General features: G+C 39.2%; 1 protein-coding gene across 4 annotated transcripts in view; it reads left to right on the forward strand.

Moving 5' to 3' along the window:
• The window catches only part of nek7 (NIMA-related kinase 7), a 397,752-nt gene that overhangs the window by 90,302 nt on the left and 287,312 nt on the right, over nucleotides 1-20,138 (forward strand). For all 4 annotated transcript variants that reach the window (XM_085982411.1, XM_085982407.1, XM_085982408.1 and 1 more), the window contains 3 exons: nucleotides 12,225-12,365; nucleotides 16,952-17,014; nucleotides 18,819-18,929. In XM_085982411.1, coding sequence (XP_085838537.1) covers nucleotides 12,225-12,365; nucleotides 16,952-17,014; nucleotides 18,819-18,929 — 315 coding nt within the window. The remainder of the gene's footprint in view (nucleotides 1-12,224; nucleotides 12,366-16,951; nucleotides 17,015-18,818; nucleotides 18,930-20,138) is intronic.

Genomic DNA, 20,138 nt, shown 5'->3' on the forward strand with positions numbered 1-20,138 from the left:
TTATCTTGTGAAAAATGTTTTAAATGATACATTCATACAATATTGGAAACTGACATTTTAAACCAGAAATTTCACTGGACCAGCCACATAAATACAGGTCATTCTGCGCTGAGTGACTCACCTCCCGACTTCCCAGAGCCTTTCCCCCATCTACAAGGCACAAGTCAGGAGTGTGATGGAATACTCTTCACTTGCCTGGATGAGTGCAGCTCCAGCAACACACAAGAAGGTTGACAGCATCCAGGACACAGCAGCCTGCTTGATTGGCACCCCTTCCACCACCTTAAACATTCACTCCCTCCACCGGTGTACTGTGGCTACAGTGTGTACCATCTACAAGATGCACTGCAGCAACTTGCCAATGCTGCTTCGGCAGCACCTCCCAAACCCACGACCTCTACCACTTAGAAGGACAAGGGCAGCAGGCGCATGGGAACATCACCACCTGCAAGTTCCCCTCCAAGTCACCCACCAGCCTGACTTGGAAATATATCATCGTTGCTGGGTCAAAATCCTGAAACTCTCTCCCTAACAACACTGCGGGAGTACCTTCACCACACAGACTGCAGCGGTCCAAGAAGGCGGCTCACCACCACCTTCTCACGGGCAGTTAGGGGTGGGCAATAAATGCTGGCCTTGCCAACGACGCCCACATCCTGTGAATGTTTTAAAAAAAAAAACGAGGGGAAACTTGCTTCTAATTTACTAAGTGTGAAAGGTTATAAATTATGTGGCTGTTAATCATAATTTAACTGCTCCCAATAGGGTAATTCACTGCTTTAAAATTAAAATGATAATTCATGTAATCAGTTATCCCTTCATGTTTCCGCCACAGACTGTGCTCCATAACCACTTTACACATGACCTGAATTCCCTTTTCATAAGGGGTCATGGAATAGAATGTCATGCTTTTAATTCATGTGTGGGAGATTTCTGAAACTTTTATTACTCATAATAAAATGAATAACAAGTGGTCAAAAAGATACTTTAGACTTGAATATCCATTGTTTTATGATTTTTTCATAATTGTGGAACTGTGTGTCTAAAATGTTCATATGTACATATATTTTGGCATTGTAACTGTGGGCGCTTGACAATTAATCCTGGCTCTATTTTAAACTGTAGTCTTGTTGTAAAATGATCATTGTGTGCTGTTGTACGACCATAAATGGCTGGAATTTCTTTGTCTCTCTAATATTGTGCTAGATTTTGATGTAGCAGGCCAGCTCACCCTGCCCCATTCAGCTCAAACCATATTTGTCCATTACATTGCTGAAAATACGAGCTGACAACGGCGCAGTGAGAGAAGCAGTGCGTCTGTGTCCTTGGTGAACAACGGGACAAACAACTTAATCTCACAATCCTTCAATCTGATTGGTTAAGGTTAACAGCGGAAGGACTGAGAAGGAAGTGTAAATTAGAGTGGGTGAATTAAATATCAAATCCGGTACAGAAGGAGGAATAAGAGCGGATTGGACAAAGGATAAGTATAAAAGATGTAAAAATCTTAAATTTGACATTTTAAAATCTCCAACAACCATTAATACCTGAAGGAATGAGACTCCACACTTGTAATAGTTCATTTTCAGTGCCAGAGATGTTGATTGGCAGTAATGAACAATTATCACGTTAAAAGGGTACTTGCACGTGAAATGACGAGCCGTGGCTCAGTTGGTAGCATCCACGCCTCTAATTCCGAAGGTTGTGGGTTCAAGTCCCACTCCAGAGACTTGAGCAGGAAAACCTAGGCTGACACTCCAGTGCAGTACTGAGGGAATGCTGCACTGTCGGGGGTGCTGTCTTTTAGATAAGATGTTAAACCGAGGCCCCGTCTGCTCTCCCAGGTGGACGTAAAAGATCCCATGGCACTATTTCGAAGAAGAGCAGTGGAGCTATCCCTGGTGTACTGGACAATCTTTATCCCTCAGTCAGCATCACTAAAAAAAACAGATTATCTGGTCATCATCACCATTGCTGTTTGTGGGAGCTTGCTGTGTGCAAATTGGCTGCCGTGTTTCCCACATTACAACAGTGACTACATTTCAAAAAAGTACTTCATTGGCTGTAAACCACCTTAGGTTGTCCGGTGGTCGTGACAGGTGCTGTATAAGTGCAAGTCTTTTTTTTAAACGTAAATTTCTGTGGCAAGTTTAGTTCGTATCTATCGCGCAAATACAGCAACTTAACAGCGTTCAATGAATATCAGTGGTGAGGCAGACAGCGAGATGCCATTTTCGCGAAGCTAACAGCGGAGCAACTCTGACAGCAACTTAGGCAACTTTTGGATATTCGCATTTAACTGCACATCTACCCTTGCCTAAAGTTGCTGTACTGTAACGGTGAGTGCCATTTGCCTCACTGTTGTTTTGACAGCAAAATCTTGCCCATTATGTTCTTTATTTTTTACTGTATCAAGAAGAGGGATCATCAGTTCAAAAAAAAAAGTAGGAATGAGAATTAACTGCTGACCCTTTGAAGAAAGCTCTGACATATAATGAATGACATCTTCCACCTTTCCCCAGTTCTTTCAATAGCTATCTAATCTGTAATAATAGTCTTGCATATAGCGCATACATCCTTTGTGTTTGCATTTAATTAATGGGCTGAACAAGGAACTACCATGTTGATTACATGTCAAAAATTGTTTTGGTAGGATGTGATTAGTTTAGTAGGAATGCTGCGAGAGTTTTGAAATGCGGTACCTGCTTACATGTTTCAGGGATCTAATTGGTTCAAGGGATTCAATCTGATTGAAGTTCTGAGATATGATTGGTTGAAGCGACACTGGTCTCTTTTTCTGCAATCTGATTGGTCAAACAGACACTCTATATAACAATTACATTCACGTAAACAAAATAAATGCAAACATTTAAAATAGATTGTAACTAAGTACCACTAACTGGATACAATCTGCTTCAGTTCTTTGACTGTAAAAATAAGTCAAAAGAATGTGCCTATTTTTTCCTTTAATTGGCAAAACTAGGATGATGTTTTATATTTGCAATGTCAATAAGTTGCAAGTTCAAGTCCCAGAGACAGGCATGTAAGCCATGTTGGCACTTCAGTGCAGTACTTGAGGGAGTGCTGCACTATTTGAGGTGCCGTCTTGCAGATGAGACGTTAAACCGATGTCCCATCTGTGCCCTCAGGTGGATGTAAAAGACCCCAAAGCACTATTCAGAGAAAGCAGGGGAGTTCTCCACAGTGTCCAAGCCAATATTTATCCCTCAACCGATATCACTAAAAACAGATTTATCTGGTCATTGTCTTACTGCTATTTGTGGGACCTTGTGCGCAAATTGGCTGCTGCGTTTTCCTGATCTTACAACACTTAATAAAAACTTAATTGGTTGTAAAGCTTTTTGGGACATCCTGAGCTTGTGAAAGATGCTATGTAAATGCAAGTTTTTTCTTCTTGTCAGTGGAATTGGAAATAAGAAATGTAAATGCCTCCAGCAAATAAATGTAAAATTTTGGGCAACTTGTGGATTTGATAAGTCCTGGCCATATTTGCTGTGCCCATCATGCTACAGTCCATATTGTGGTCTATATATGTCAGTTGTGAGATTATGTGAAGGCATTTAGTAAGTAATAAGATGTGTGGCTTTAGGTGGTGAGTAAGTGTGGCACATGAATTATTTTTGATTGGTTTTCTGTGTTAGAATAGTAGTTGGTTTTATTTTTCCCCCTGTGCTGTAAAATTTGTCTCCACAGGGGTGTGTGGACATATTCATGTGGTGCAGCTTGTAGTAATCAAAATTATTCTTGTGAAAAAGTGATGATGTTCTGCTCTAGAGGATACAGTGATTTGTATAATTTGAAACCTAGCAATTTTAAAGCTGGTATAACTTTTGGGATTTCTTTTCGTAAAGTAGTTTCAGTTTCTTTCGATGACTAAATTAAGAATGTTAAACTAATGAAACAAAGACTATTCAATGGTCTGGACGCCACACAAGTGGCTTTTTTAAATGGTATTTGTAACATGATATTATGGACAAACGTGGAGAACGTTTTTAGTTCTCTTCCTTGACTTGCTACTATTACAGGATGTTGCTTAGTTGGTGTTTTCACATTCAGCCAAGTTAACAGTTTGCCAATTTGCAGGTGTCAAATGCTTCCTGCCACTTTTAAAATGTTTGGATAGAATTTATTTTGCCAAGTCTTGAAAAATCTGTTTAGCACATTTTTCCACTTAACAGTAATTTGCACTTTACATACTGTCCAGTATTTCAGCATCCCTACAGAACACCTTCTATTTAATTTAGGCTGCTGTTTCATAAAAATGTGTAATGTGGGGAAAAAGCATTTTAGTAGGAATTGAAAGCTAACAGGAATAATTGATCATGTACAGAAAACACAGTATATGGTGGAAACGAGTCACTGAAGAGTAAGGAACAAAATGTAGACAGCCTTCCATGGTGAAGAAAATGAGAACATTGATAACGTTTATACCGAGAGAATGAACAACATATACCGAAAAGTTTTGGCCTAGCAACCTCTGGGAAGAAAGTGTTCTCGTATACGTGGCACAGAAAATTCTTGAGATGTAAACATCTGTGTTATCAACACAGATGAAATACCAGCAGTTCATGATGGAAATGGACAGTTATATTACTGGCCTATGGATGGTCAGGTGTGAAAATGAAAAAAATAAAATAATTCTGTACACCTAATGCTGGGTCGTCACAATTGAAGTTTATTTTAAAATAAAGACATAATGGTTCACCTTTGAATGGATGGGAGCATAAGTAAGCAATTGGAAGAAAAACCGTAGACTGTTTTACCCCTCATCCCTTAGTACCACAATCATGACAGTTTGTACTGACTGCTAGTTGCTGGTAACTAACACTGGCTTATCGCTTGATAAACTTGCATTGATTATATGTCACAAACAAGTTCAATATGTTTTGTTCATTTTACACTGCGTTGCTATTTGCTGTCAACTTAGCTCGGGGGATTTGAGGCTAGTACTGTAACAAAGGTAGCTTTCAAAATAAACATTTTCTTAAAGTTACCTATGTTTCTGTCAATCCTACATTTTAATTGCCTTTACTGAAGAGGAGAGGGTTATTTTTAGTCACTAACATGAGAACTGCAACAACATGCTAAAATAAAATTGCTGACTGCTGACCTGCAATGAGTCCATAGATTCCTTCTATCACATAGCTCCAGATGGAGGACCAGTAGCTGAAAAAAGTAAGATTAATGAACTTTTACATTGCTAGCACATACTGTAAAAATTTGTAATTTTAAGGTCGTAATCTTATCTGGGTTTCACACTAACATACAACCCTTGATCAATAACTCAACTCTCACTCTTGTCATTTGACTTCACCAGAAAGCTTGACTGGAATACAGCGTTTGCTGTCCATTATACCATTTACTATATTGTGACATGTCCAATAAGCTATGTTGGAAAGACAATAGAGTTATACTTTCTACAGTCCCAGTCCTATAATGCTCAACAGACACAATAGTGAGACAGCACCAATCTGCTTATTGCAGATGAATGTAGAAAACTTTGAACTGTATATATGAAATATACTTGCACTTCTGGATCAGTAACCTTCGAGCACGAAACTCAACTTTTGCTATCAGTTTATGATTAATATCTGAAACAGTCAGTTGGTTTCCAGCATTTAGCACCACTCATGTAGATTAAATATTGTGGAATTGTTTTTGAAACTGGTACATTTTTGACTCCTATAATTGAAGTATTTGCATTCACAGTGACAGCATTTCGTACTGTCCTGTTTCACACCAAGTTTACAACATTCAGAATGATTTAACCTTTGTTACACTATCCATTGCTTGAGCTTGGCCACTTAATAATTAATCAAAATTTTACTGGACATTTGGCATTACTGCACAAATCAGGCAGCCTAGCTGCATCAGGAACTTAGCAAATACCATGTGGTTGTAATACAGAATGACAACTCTATTGTGGGGTGTACAGCAGTCTTCTGACCTGTAAAATCTCTCAGAATAAAGCAATTGTTGTGATTGTCTTTTTTATACATGTTTGTAAAATCGGTGATTTGACTCCTTTTTATAGCAAAATGAACACCAATAGTTTGAACCAGTGTAACACCATCTTACTCTGCACTTTTGATTTATGTGCCTGACATCATTTAAGAGAATGATTTAAAAAAAAAAAAATCACTGCTTTTTGTTGATAAATGGGCCTGGCTTCTTCTTTGTGCCACATTGACGGCACAGCGATGATTGGGAATTCATCATGAGATTTGATCCCAGTACTTTCTGGCAATGCATTGGAGTGCGAGGAATCTTTTGTTCTAAAACAATATATGCTGATTGCTTGAGGTTCTGTACTGTGATGTATTGGCTTGCAGGAGGATTTCTAATTTGTCACCGGTGTATTACAAGGTTGTAACACACTCCAGGCATTCTGATGATTTCCTGAACTGAGAGAATACAGCTCAAACAGTTCAGAATTTCATCAACACCCTATGATTATGTTACAGCCTGCAATGCTGGCCCATCATATTTTATTTTATGCAGTGTTTACTGTTGTTGACATTTTTTGTGGTGTCCCCAGGAGTTTCCTAGCTGCCTATTGAGTGCGCTGAGGCTTCCACAACCTTCTTTCTTTCTTCATGTGTTAAATAATAGAAAAGGGAGGTGTTTTACAGTGTTCTGATAAATAGTTTTGACAGTTGGGTCAGGGACATGAAGAATTAGATTTTACTGGAAAATACACGACTAGTTACAGGGAAATGACGCATGAGGTATAGCTGTAATTACTGTTTTGTCAGTTGAAGGAGCAATGTGCCGTAGACGGGGTTTATTGGTGAATTTGGAATTTTGTTGGCATTTTTGATGCTCTGCATTTTTGGTATGGGTGGACTAAGACAATTTCAGTTGTGCCTCCAACCTGGAGTCTAATTTATTTCCTAGGTAGAACATCTAATGAGAGTACACTATTGGTTCACCTAGGTGAGACTAGCTGAGTTGAAATTGTAATATTCTGTTTACAAAATAATGACTGAAGCTGCAGCTCACTTACATTATACATCAGCATACCCAACCAGCTAGTCCTCCTGATAGGCCATCAGCTGAAGGAGTGAAGCATCGTTCATGAAAAAGCAATTGTAATGCTGTAAGGTAGAAGGGAAAGAACTCATTGTGACTACATTTTTTTTTAGTGAAGCATACTTTTTTTTTGCATTTGAAAACTGTATACACCCAATCTATTTTATTCTTTTACTATTTTTTACATTATGATTTGATGTCTTAAAGTAAATTAGTGAATTCAGAAAATATTTTTTAATATTTCACTGATTTTCCAGTAATATCCACTGTTAATAAATTCTGTAAATTATTTGAAACAATTTTCTGCTAAAAATGTAGCATGACAGTAGCTGTAAACATGATCCCTTCAAATTGATTTTTAAAAGCTATGGAATTCTATAAAACCTGGGTATCCAAGTGTGAATTGCTAAATGAACCTCGAATTCTCTTTTGTTAAATTTGGGTAGCAGTGCTTAATTTAACATGGAACAAGAATTGGTTTGTATGGGTCACATTCCATTGACCTGAATGAAAGCCCCTGTTGGTACAAGATTGAGTTTGTGGAACAAAAAGCAAACAAATTGTATTGCGAATAAAAGTGACCCAGTGGTGGTTAGGAATGTACAGTTATGCTGTTCCTCACGTCAGCTCTCCATGTCTAAATTGTATGACAGGACAAGGCAGCAGATGAGACAAGCTGTCGCTCAGCTACTCTGGCCTTTTGAAGAGAGGCCATGGGAGGAAAAGGTGCTGCAAATAGGCTGTGAAGTTTACATACACTGCCCACTGTTAAACAGATTACCTCTAATGAAGTGTCTAATGCTCAGCCTGCATCAGCCTAATCCTAGGTGGCAGTTTGTCCCTCAGCTGCCAAGAAACACCACCCTCTGGCCTTATATCACCAATGTCTTCACAGTGCACTGGGAGGTGCCTGGCTTTAATAAACCAAGACAGTGTGTGATCTGACATGCAAATGTAGGTCATTGCATATGTAAATGTGTGATTACAGACTTGCATGCCAGAACACATTAGTGAGACTTTGCTCTCAGCATGTGGTTGTCATAGTTCCTCAAAAGCTGATGCTAACATTTGTCAAGTTATCACATACGCCAAAAAGACAAAAAATAGTGCTGTAAATGTGGTCTACTTAATGAATCTGCAATTCACAAATTCTGAAATATTCAAATATGTACATCTTGCTGTTTTTAAACTCTTTCTATTTATGCTAGCACTATATGCACTATACTATCAAATACATTATCATTTTAATTGATAGGCAGCAGTTGTAGCTCATACACATTTAAAATGTTAACTTTTCCTCTTCGTTTTAGTCTGTTTCTATTTGCTTTGTTTTTTCTGATATGCTGATGGCAGCATTCAGAGCTGTCAATCATTTACAGACTTGCATTGTCAGTATCAAAAAAATGATATGCATGAATATTACTTTCATTTTGGTTCCTTTCCACAAACTCTGATTTTAATTCAAATGTTGACTATTTTGAAACCGGTGGCATGTGTCTTTTTCTTTTTATAAAAATAAAAGTACAAAGGGACATGAGATCCCTTTACATGTTCATGACTTATTGTCTAACAATCATGATGGGGGAGATGTCTGTGCTGGTCCCGGAGCAACCAAGATGGGGCTTCCTTTTTGAAATGCTGTCTTTTAAATGTACAGTATTTTATGTTTTTCAGCCCTTAATGATCTAATGGAAGGGGGCCGGTGTAAATGCATTTTCTGGTTGCGTGCAAATATCCAACTGCTGATGAGTTTAGTAAGCGAGAACCTGAAACCTGGCAGAAATGCATCAATTTCTCTAAAGAGGCTCAAGCTTTGGTTGTTGGAATTAAGTTATTTTGTTGGGTTTCCAATGTGTTGTGTCACTGAGTGATGGAACACAGGATTAATTTTGTTCCCACCACCCACAAACTTTAGAGAGTGCCGAGTCGCCAGCAAATTGCTGTAAAGAGGTGCCGAATGGCGGGTTGGAAGCAGATTGCTATCTGCAGTTTTGGATCAAGTTGATGTTTAGCCTTTAGAGAATATCAAGTGGGAGAAGGGGTACGATAGTTGTAGTCGGCATTTGCTTAAATAAAAAGTACAAAAACACAAAATCAGGGGAAAGCCTGATCTATTGTTCGGCCTCTTAATGAGCAGTGGTGTACAAGTGGTCTGCATGACTCTAATGCAGTGTTAATACTAGCACAAATTAAAAACAAATGCACCAAAGGGTGCATTTTCTGCAGTTTGCTGGGTTGGCTTATTGAATTAGACTCTTTGTTGATCTGGTGTTTGTAGCCAATTCCAGCAAAATTCATGACATGGTTTTTATAAATTCAGGGTAAAACAGTAGTGTTAAATGCAAGAATACTGCATCTGTCAAAAAACATTAATCTTTCTGAATTTCCTTTCTGGCATATGTTGTCTGTCATGTGGCATTTCCAAAACTCATTTTGTAAATTTCTGTTGCAGAATGTTAGACTTGGCAATTGCACATTCCTTCATTTGCAGCAAAGGTCCTTGTGATATTAAATTAATGGTGAACACTCTCCACCAACCCATATGTATTTTTGGTTTGTACATTAACTAAAGTGTGTCAGAAACAAATAAAGCACAAATAAGTAGTTTTAAAAAATTGAGTGCTGGAAATCTGGGCAACAAAATGCTGGGAATACAGAGTGGATCTGTCAACATCTGAAGTGAGAAAAGACAGGTTAATGTTTCTGGTAGGGTCCCTTTGTCAGAACTGTTCTCATGAAATGTTAACCTGAAATGATCTTTTTCAGATGCTGGCAGACATACTGTACATTGAATTTTCTATTTTTATTATTAATACTTAACTAAGCCTTGAACACAGTAGTTTAATGTTTATTTCAAAGGCTTCTTAGGTTCCTTTCGTAGGTTCAGGGAGTGAAAGGGTTCAACAATTCAAGGGCAAGGTGGGGGAGGGAAGGCAGTGGTCCAATATCCAAGTAGGCTGAGAAATGATGACTGCATCCAAGACTTGCTGGGGAAGAAGAACAGTATGAGATTGGCATTGACTAAAACAGGAAGCAAAGCAGACAGATTTGGGGGAGGCTGAAACAGGAGATGAAATTGTGAAGTATAGAATGGTTTTAAAGTTATATGTAGATGAGTAACGGTATCCTGTTGAACCTCATGGGGTGGGGGCGGGGTGGGGGGGGGCGCGGGCGGGCAGGAACTTAAAATGCTGAGAATAACCTCTAATTTTAAATAGTGTTTTGAAATAAAATCGAGTATTAGCAAGGTGTATACCAGAATAGTAGCAGCAAACAGACACCACACACAGTAGTTTAAAAAGTTGATGATCTGTCCATCAATGGTAAGGTCTGTATGGCATATTCCTGGTCTCTGTCTTATTTTATATTGTGCTTAGTGGGGTGCTAAGACTACCAGCTCTCGACACACAAGTCTTGTATAGCTGATGGCAACCCCAAAGTAAACTTGCCAGAGTTGCCAAACTGACCACTGGGAAGACCGGATTAAAAAAAATCTAATTCCAGGTGGTTGTCTTTACTGATAGCCACTGGGGTTGCCACAAGCTATGTGAGACCTGTGGATTGGAACTCCAGGCAATCTAAAAGCAGCACGATAGCAAAATACTGCAGATGCTGGAAATCCGAAATAACAACAGAAAATGTTGGAAAAACTCAGCAGGCCAGGCAACATCCGTGGAGAGAAATTAGAGTGACGTTTCGGGTCTAACCCTTTTTCAAACTGGAAAGGAAATAAAATAGATCGAAGGCAGGGCTGCGATAGAACAAAAGAAGTAAAAGATGTAAAAGAGACATTAAGAGGTATTCAAAACCAGACGAGATGGTAATAGGACAGTTTAGACAAAAGACGGCAAGATTAGGTGTGAAGTGTACTGGCAGGATGGGAGACAGCTGCTGTGTGGGAGAGAGAAATAAAAAGGAAAGGGGGGGGGAAGGGAAGATCCAAAACAAAGGGGTGGAAAAAAAATAAAAGTAAAAATGTAATAGGGGCCGAGGTTATGATCTGAAATTGTTGAACTCGATATTGAGTCCGGAAGGCTGCAAAGTGCCTAATTGGAAGGTGAGGTGCTGTTCCTCGAGTTTACATTGAGCTTCCGTGGAACGATGCAAGAGGCCAAGGACAGTGAGGTCCGAGTGAGAATGGAGCGGTGAATTAAAATGACAGGCGACCGGAAGCTCGGGGTCACCCTTACGGACTGAACGGAGGTGTTCCGCAAAGCGGTCACCCAGTCTGCGTTTGGTCTCCCCAATGTAGAGGAGACTGCATTGTGAGCAGCGAATACAGTATACTAGATTGCAAGAAGTACAAGTAAATTGCTGTTATTTTGCCTGCAAGTACAGTCTGAATGCTTGCACCTTCTGCTGGATACCACCAGTGGTCTTGAAATAAATTGAAAGATACTTTAGCCTTTTTGACTAATAATTTTACCTATGTATCATATGAAATGAAGACTTCACAAGTGTCTCAAAAAATGCAAGGCAAATATTCTCAAGTTAATTTTTAAAAATTGTATTTTTTGAAAATGTACGAAAATGACAGGTGACACACGCTTTAGTGCTTCCATGCACTGCTTTACAGAACAATGACACACTTGTACAGGTACTTGTAATTCCTTATAGTGACTTCTCAAATTAGTTGTACGTTGAGGAAGATGTGCCAAGCAAAGACCCAGGCCTTCCTTTTCTTTACCCACTGTTCATTCAAATAGAAAAAAAAATCAGAAAGCACCTTAAAAAGAGCTTGTAACTTTCCCAGCAGCAGGTTTAAGAGTGCCATTGGCAGGATGAGGAATGATGTATGACTCGAGGAGCCTTAAAAAATGTGGGGAAAGAAAAGTTCAAGAACAGTTACTGCTGCTGGATTTTGGGTCATCTCCAAATTGGATCTGTACAGTATTTATTTTACATTATTTCTAATTTTCAAAATGAGAGATGCTAATTCTAATACTTATTTCTGCCAGATTTTCCAAATGTTTTTAATTGTACTGCATTGTATTGCTGTTTATATATGAATTATATGCTGGACAGCATTCAACTAAGAATTCACTTCCAAAGAACATTGCGTCAGGATAACAGAAATATATGGGGTTGAATTGCCTTCTCTTATCTTTACATTATTGTGCTTTTTTTTTCTTGCCACTATATTTGACTTTATGCATGTTTCAAATTTACAGAAGCCTCTGCGCCCCGATTTAGGCCTCAATACACTGGGAAACTTCCAAATAGAGAAGAAGATTGGCCGTGGACAATTTAGTGAAGTGTATCGAGCAGCATGCCTACTAGATGGGATGCCTGTAGCTTTGAAGAAAGTGCAGGTAGGTACATTTAGATGAAATTTAGTAGTATTCTTGTACCACAAGAATAATTAAAAGCAATAGGTCCAGAGATCAGAAGCAAGAACCACATGTGTATTTCTATACCCTTGGAAATCAGATACAAACTTTGGAAATGTTTTGATTTATTTAGGTTTATTTTATAGTAATGGCAAGCTGTGGTGTGATGGTATTCAGTGTCTGCAACAATGATTCATATAATTATTTTCATTTTCGGGATGTGGATGTCGTTGACTAGGCCAGCATTTATTGCCCATCCCTAGTTGCCCTTCAGAAGGTGGTCATGAGCCGCTTTTTTGAACCGCTGCAGTCCATGTGGTGAAGGTGCTCCCACAATATGATATGGATTTCCAGAATTCTCACTCGGCAGCAATGTATGTCCAAGTCAGGATGGTGTGTGACTTGGAGGTGATGGTGCTCCCATGCACCTGTTTCCCTAGTCCTTTTAGGTGGTGGAGGTCGTGGATTTGGGAGGTGTTACCACAGAAGCCTTGGTTAGTTGCTGCAGGGCATTCTATAAATAGTATACTGCAACCACAGTACGCTGGTGATGAAGGGAGTGGATGAAGTGCCAATCAAGCAGTCTGTTTTGCCCTGGACGGTTTTGAACTTCTTGAGTATTGTTGTAGCTGCACCTGGGCAAGCGAAGAGTATTCTATCACAATCCTGACTTGTGCCTTGTAGATAATGAAGTGGTTTTGGGGAGTCAGGAGGTGAGCCACTCGCTGCAGAATGCAGAGCCTTTGACCTGCTCTAGTAGCCATGGCATCTATGTGGCTGGTCCAATTGAGTTTCTGGTCGATGGTGAGCCCCAGGATGATGTTGATGTGGAATTCGGCGGTGGTAATGCCATTGATTGTCAAGGGGAGGTGGTTAGACTCTTGTTGGAGAGGGTCAATGCCGGGCACTTGTGTGGCACGAATGTTACTTACCACTTATTAACCCAAGCCTGGATGTCACCCAGGTCTTACTGCAGACATAGACTGCTTAATTCTCTGAGGAATTGTAGATGAAGCTAAACACTGCAATCATCAGTGAACAGCCCCATTTCTGACCTTATGATGGCATGAAATTCAATTCCGAAGCATCTGAAAATAGTTGTGCTTAGGATACTGCCATGAGGAACTCCTGCAGTGATTTCCTGGGGCTGAGATGATTGGCCTCCAATAACCACACCATCTTCCTTTGTGCCAGGCATGACACCAGCCATTGGATAGTTTTCCCCCGATCCACATTGACTTCAGTTTTACTAGGGCTCCTTGGTGTCATACTCGGCTGAATGCTGCTTTGATGTCAAGGGTAGTCTCTCTTGTTTGGAGCAAGGCTGTAATGAGGTCTGGAGTGGAGTCATCCTAGTAGAACCCAAACTGATCATCGGTGAGCAGGTTATTGGTGAGTGAGTGCCACTGGATAGCACTATTGACTCATTCCATCACTTGTCTGTTGATTGAGCAGGGGCTGATAGGGTGGTAATTGGCCGGGTTGGATTTGTTCCGCTTGTTGTAGACAGACATACCTGGGAAATTTTTCGCATTGTCGAATAGATGCCAGTGTTTTCTTTACCTCCTCTGGAAGAGCTTGCCTAGAGGTGTGGCCAGTTCTGTGGTCCAGGTATTCAGCACTACAGCTGGGATGTTGTTGGGGTCCGTAACCTTTGCAGTGTCCAGTGTACTCAGCTGTTACTTGATACAATGTGGAGTGAATCAAATTTGCTGAAGACTGGCATCTGTGATGGTGGGGACCTCAGGAGGAGGCCAAGAAGGATAATTTATTTGGTACTTGTGGCTGAAGATCGTTGCAAACACTTAAGCCTTAACTTTTGCACTTGTGTGCTAGGCTTTGCCATCATTGATGATGGGGATGGTCATATAGCCTCCATACCCACCATGTTGATATGGGTCTTCAGTCACACATGGGGGCCAGATTAGGTAGGGACAGCAGGTTTCCTTCCCTAAGGACATTAGTGAACCACTTGGGTTTTTTACGACAATCCAACAGCTTTGTGGTCACTTTTACTGATACCAGCTCTTTTTTCCTTTTTTTTAATAAACTGAATTCAAATTACCATGGTGGGATTTGAACTTGTATTTTCTGGGTTATTAGTCCAATAACATAACTTCTATATTACTGTACCCAACTATAATGCTGCATGTTTAGTCTCAATATAAATTGGTTGCTGATGCACTTCGACATTCTGAACCAGTCACAGCTGACGTAGAATTTCTACAGGCAATACAAAGAAAAACTGCAAAAATGGGAGATCTAAAATAAAACAAATGCCGATCCATCAGTGTCTGAAAGAGAAAAGACAGGCTAACATTTAGGATGGAAAATTTCTAACTGTTATCAGTTAACATTGTTAACAGCCATAAAAGATCAAGCCAGGGAATGCCTTCTGATCAAGGAATTTGTCATAACTCAAAGAGAAGGACATTCTGCTTAATAAATGTTTGGCTGAAGGATTGATCTATTTTTCAATCCATCACTACATCAGAGGATGCACTGGTGTGTAATAATAGGAACTTTTACTGCATGACAGAAAATGAATTGTGACATACAAGATTAGTAGATTAATAAATTAATGGCCATGATATTATGTTATGTACATAGCATAAACATTCCTATTGTAAGCCAGTGACTACACTTCAAAAATACTTCACTGGCTGTAAAGCACTTTGGTCCTGAGGTCGTGAAAGGCACTATATAAATGCAAGTCTTTTAAACCTGCAGATCCTTTGACTTGGCTTAAGCAATGCCACAGAAAGTCCACTAATGTATTAAAGTTTTATGTACTACAGGTACATCAAATGTAAAACTTCTTGCCTTTCAAACTTCTGTTACTGTTAATCAAAGCTAAACCCCAAAATGTTATTGGCCCTGAATTGTCGATTGGAGGCTTCCTACGGGCGGATGCCCCCGAACGGGAAAAATCTACGCACTTACCTGTTGGCTCCGTAGGTCCCGAGACTTGCGATCCTGGGCCTTTATGGGTCCGCGCAGGCAGAGACCCAGGTATCCAAGGAGCGCATGTGGTTCGCAAGCGCCCCTGGGATCACATGGGCCATGGGGAACCAATCCAAGAAGGGAATCCCCCTTCACACTTTTGACAGGTCTCTACGCACAGATCTGTCAAAAGTATGAATGGGGATCACATTTAAAAACAGTTAAACATTAAACAATTTTTTTTAAATCACTTATTTAAAATTAGTTAAAATTACATTAAATTATATTTTAAACAAATTTAATTTTTTGAAAAATAAAGTTTTTTACGGGGCTAAAAATAAACTTTTTTTAAAAAGTATTTTTTAAATTATAAATGAGTGGGGGAAAAAAATTATTTTGTATTTTTTTAAACTCTTATGCTGGTAAAAGCAGGCCTTACGCCTTTTACCAGGCGTAAGATTTTTAAAGGTTTTCAGCGAACGGAAGCTGTGCAGAAAGCGGAACTCTCTGCCCATGGAGGCCCTTCTCCCGGGCAGGTGGATGATCTGTCAAAAGAATTCTTGACAGATTGCAAGTGCCGGTTTTTAGCACATGCGCTTCGCATGCCTGAAACTGGCACTTGCGAGGCCCCACGGGTGTGTATGCACCCGTGGGGGTCGGAAAATCCGTCCATTATTTTTCACTTTCTCTTCTCCCCGCTCCCCTCCATCTCATTAAGATATAGCTGATCCTCCAGCCTGGGATTTTATAACTTGAGGCTGCATCTCTATGTTTATACATAGAGATTAAAAACAACCATTGTTTATGTAAAGAGTACTAAATTCTGGAAAGATTGTCCCTATTCTAGTTTGGAGAGAGGCTCTGAATACAAGTTCCTGAATTTAAATATTTCCGCAAAAGCTGTTGGTGACGCTGTTGTGGAGATGCTCGATAAAGAAGGAAAAGAAGCTCGATCTGCCTTTTTACAACTTTGGCCTACACTATAAAAATGTACACCATAAACAGATGGACAGTAATGTGCAGAGTTGCTGTCGCATATTACATGAACAGATTTATTTATTTAGATGCGGTATGTGACGGGAACATTAAAAAAAACATGTATCTACTTGCAGTGGGAAAAGAAAATAACAAAAACTCTTTATTTTCCCAGAAGCAATTGAAAAAACCCACCATGTCTAGGGTGATACCTTAGTAACTTCTTTCCAAATTTTTTTAATGGAAATGTGAACCACTTCTGTTACACCCCTCCTTGCAACAGCATAACCTCTGACTCACTATGTAATGCTACAAGAACTTTGCTAGTGTGTAATATAAAATGTGAGTATTGCTATGAAATGCATCTCCAAACCATACATACGACTCTCCCGATATTGATTGGTATAACATTATTTTTGTGTGCCTCATTTTATTTGGTTAAATATTACTCTGCTTTTTCAGATGTATTTTGCAAATTGTGCTTCTATAAAAGTCATTGTTCTTGTTTCATTTTGCATTACTGTTTTATTACAAGGATAAATACAGATCTTCATAATGTTGAGAAAGTAGAATAAACCTTTTATTTGTATTTGTATTCGTTTTTTGTGTATTAGGAATGAAAAGGAAATCTTAAATTACTTTTTTTCTAGATATTTGAAATGATGGATGCCAAAGCTCGTCAAGATTGCATAAAAGAAATAGATCTGTTAAAGGTAAGAATGGGGTCTGAGAACTAGATTAGAAACTGGGGAGAAATAATTATAAGAATTTGTTGTTATATTTATGTAACTGGAGCTTTTTGTCTGGTAGATCTTGACCTATTTATAGAAACAACCAAAAAAGACTGCAGAAAATACTTGTACAATCTTTATAATTAATTATGTTGGATTCTCCAAACTATTGGCAGGAGCCTGCAATTGTTGGGAGTGCCTAGTCCATTGTTACGTACAGTAACTTTGTCATACTGCTGACAGCATAAATCTTTAGTGCTCGTGACAGCTTTTGTTGTGATCATGATCAAGTACACCCTGTTAATCAGTAGGGTTAATCTTAAAAGCATTGTACTATACCAGTGGCCCCTTTATGGGTTCATCTGTGGCAAGTAGGTTTCTTGAATATGTACAAAAAAATACAATGCGAACCATACGCCTGTATTTGCCTTCTAGCTATGACCACTACAGCCATGATCTCTTTCAAGGGAACACTAATGTGATATGGGCTAATAACAACAGAAAACGCTGGAAAAACTCAGCAGGCTAGGCAGCATCTGTGGAGAGAGAAACAGAGTTAATGTTTCAGGTCGAAACCCTTCTTCAGAACTGAGAAAAAAGCAGGAAATGAAACCGATTAAAAGGCCAGTTTGGGGCTGGGAAATGGGGCAGGGGATGAAAGAACAAAAGGGAAGTTCTGAGAGGTGAAGAGACATTAAGAGATATTCGAGACGAGATGGTAATAGGACAGGTAAAGAGACAAAAGATGGCTCTAGATGAAGTGTGAAATGCGCTGGCAGAATGAGGGACAGCTGCCATGTGGGAGAGGGAAAAAAGGAAAAGGCACAAACCAAAGGTGTGGATACCCATTGTGTGCCGAGCATAATTCATGAAGAATACTGTGTTGGTATAGGAGCAGTCTTTGAAGTCCACTTCTTTTTCCTCCTCTCGCAACTGATTAATGCTTAGCTACTTACTAGTTTATTAGTTTAGTTACTTAATAAAAAGATGATGCTAGCTAATTTTAACAACATGCTTTGTCTACCTTGTCAGTAGTTACGAGTTCCACATAGTTTATTGAAATAAATTCAGTTGCATGTGGACTTGTCTTCAGTGCTATGAATTTTTGGGGAATTGTTTTGGATCACTGCTTTTAATCTCAGCTATTTACTTGAACTCAACTGTAGAAATTGACAAAGAATTGTCAAATCCACATTCAGGATTAGTAATGGAAATAAAAGCATCCCATGATTCTGTACAAAAGAACTGTTCGCACCTCCACTATACAGTAATCTTCACACTTAAAATGAAACGAAGGTTTTTAAAATTATGAATCGATGTCTCATTCATGGGGATGCTCCATGGTACCAGACCTCGACTGATGTTACACGCAAGCTGACACCATGAACTTTACAAAAGTGCTCCTATGATGCTCTTTTTAGACTTTTCTTCCAAGAGTAGATACCGAATCTCTGCCTACTCTCCTCAGCATGGTGGTTGAGATTGGGAACTGAATTAAGTGCAGGACTAAATTAACTCCCATCACTTTGCCACAGCACACGTAGTACAAGGAATATGGTAGGATTTAACGGAAACTCAAACATCATAGCTGAGCAAAGAACCTGTATAGGTTAGAATGCCACAGTGGGTTATCATAGAGTTATTTTTAAGACGGGTATCATGATTTCATCAGGCTAGTCGAGTAAGGTTTAAATTACGGGTTGCATCTTAGGGAATTATGGATACTTGTAAAATCCAAAATGACAAATATTTGATTAAATGATTTACGTGCCTATGTATTTCACAGCAACTGAACCATCCAAATGTAATAAAATATCTTGCATCATTCATTGAAGACAATGAGCTAAACATTGTACTGGAACTGGCAGATGCTGGAGACCTTTCTAGAATGATAAAGGTAGGAACTTTTAACTTTATACAATCTTCTCCCACCCTCTTGATAGTAAGCAGTGACAAAGCTTTTGCGTAATGTTGTACCATTATTTAATTATCAGTCTCATGAGTATTATTAAAGCTGTTTTAAAAAGTGTATGATGGTTTAAGCTACAGACAACATATTAAAGTGAAAAAAATGTCTGAGAGTACAGGTTGGACCCCGGTAATCCGGCACCATCAGGACCAGGCCGGTGCCAGACCGTTGAAAATTCCGAACCACTGAAGGTTAAAAATAACAATATTAGGTACAATATTATGTTTGTTTATATCGTGGGAAATGGTGGTGCCGCTGAGCGGCTGCTCCGCAAACTAAAGACCGCCGGTTTCAATTTGTGCCGGACCACTGAAGGTGCCGGACCATCGGGTGCCGGATTACCGGGGTTCAACCTGTACTTTTATTTTCAAAGTAACCCTTTTTTGTAGAAGAAAGTACATTTCTTTGACATTCTAGTAAAAATGTAAATTTTATTGCCAGCTTGGAGACCCTCAAGTAGTTTCTGTCCTTAACAGAATGCTCCATTATGTAGGTGTTATCTTTGTTAATAGGCTGGATTAAAGTATCTTTCATTACTAAACATACATTTCCTTCCCCACAAAAAAGAGCCTTTTAATGATGCTTTGATACTTCTGCTGAACCATGCAGTATGCCTAGGTAATTTGAATCTACAAGGCAACGTGGTACTATTGTCTTTAGAAATTTTATAAACTATGTTATACATTGTAGAAGTTTTCCCTACCTCCCCCCCCACCCCCGGCATTGATTTTTAAGCATGATCAATCAAAACTAAATGTTCTGACTATAAATGAGTTGAAATTCAATATGCATTTGCAGTGGTGCTGGTACAGACCATGCAAACTGTTTTGTAAGCTACCAAAATTTATTTTCTCTTGCTGTAGTTTGTTCATTTTTTAACCAGCCACAAACTGCAGGCAAGATGCTGGCCCCAATCCTATGTGTGCGTATATAGTATTACAGATAAAATAAGAGACCAGCTGCAATTTGGGGACTTTTGTAAGTAATGTTAAGGGATAGCTTTATCTAGAGATGCTCTGGAATAAGGCATTCAATTCATGTGAAGGGCTACAAGCAATGTTCCCTCTTATTTTCCCTTTAAATGGCTGTGCGGCCAATTCAAATTTTCGCGCACGCATGGTTTCTCCCATGTAAAAT

The sequence above is a fragment of the Somniosus microcephalus genome, chromosome 3 (genome assembly GCF_052327205.1).
Source record: "Somniosus microcephalus isolate GS21.2 chromosome 3, FLI_Smic_1.0, whole genome shotgun sequence".
Lineage (NCBI taxonomy): Eukaryota > Metazoa > Chordata > Chondrichthyes > Squaliformes > Somniosidae > Somniosus > Somniosus microcephalus.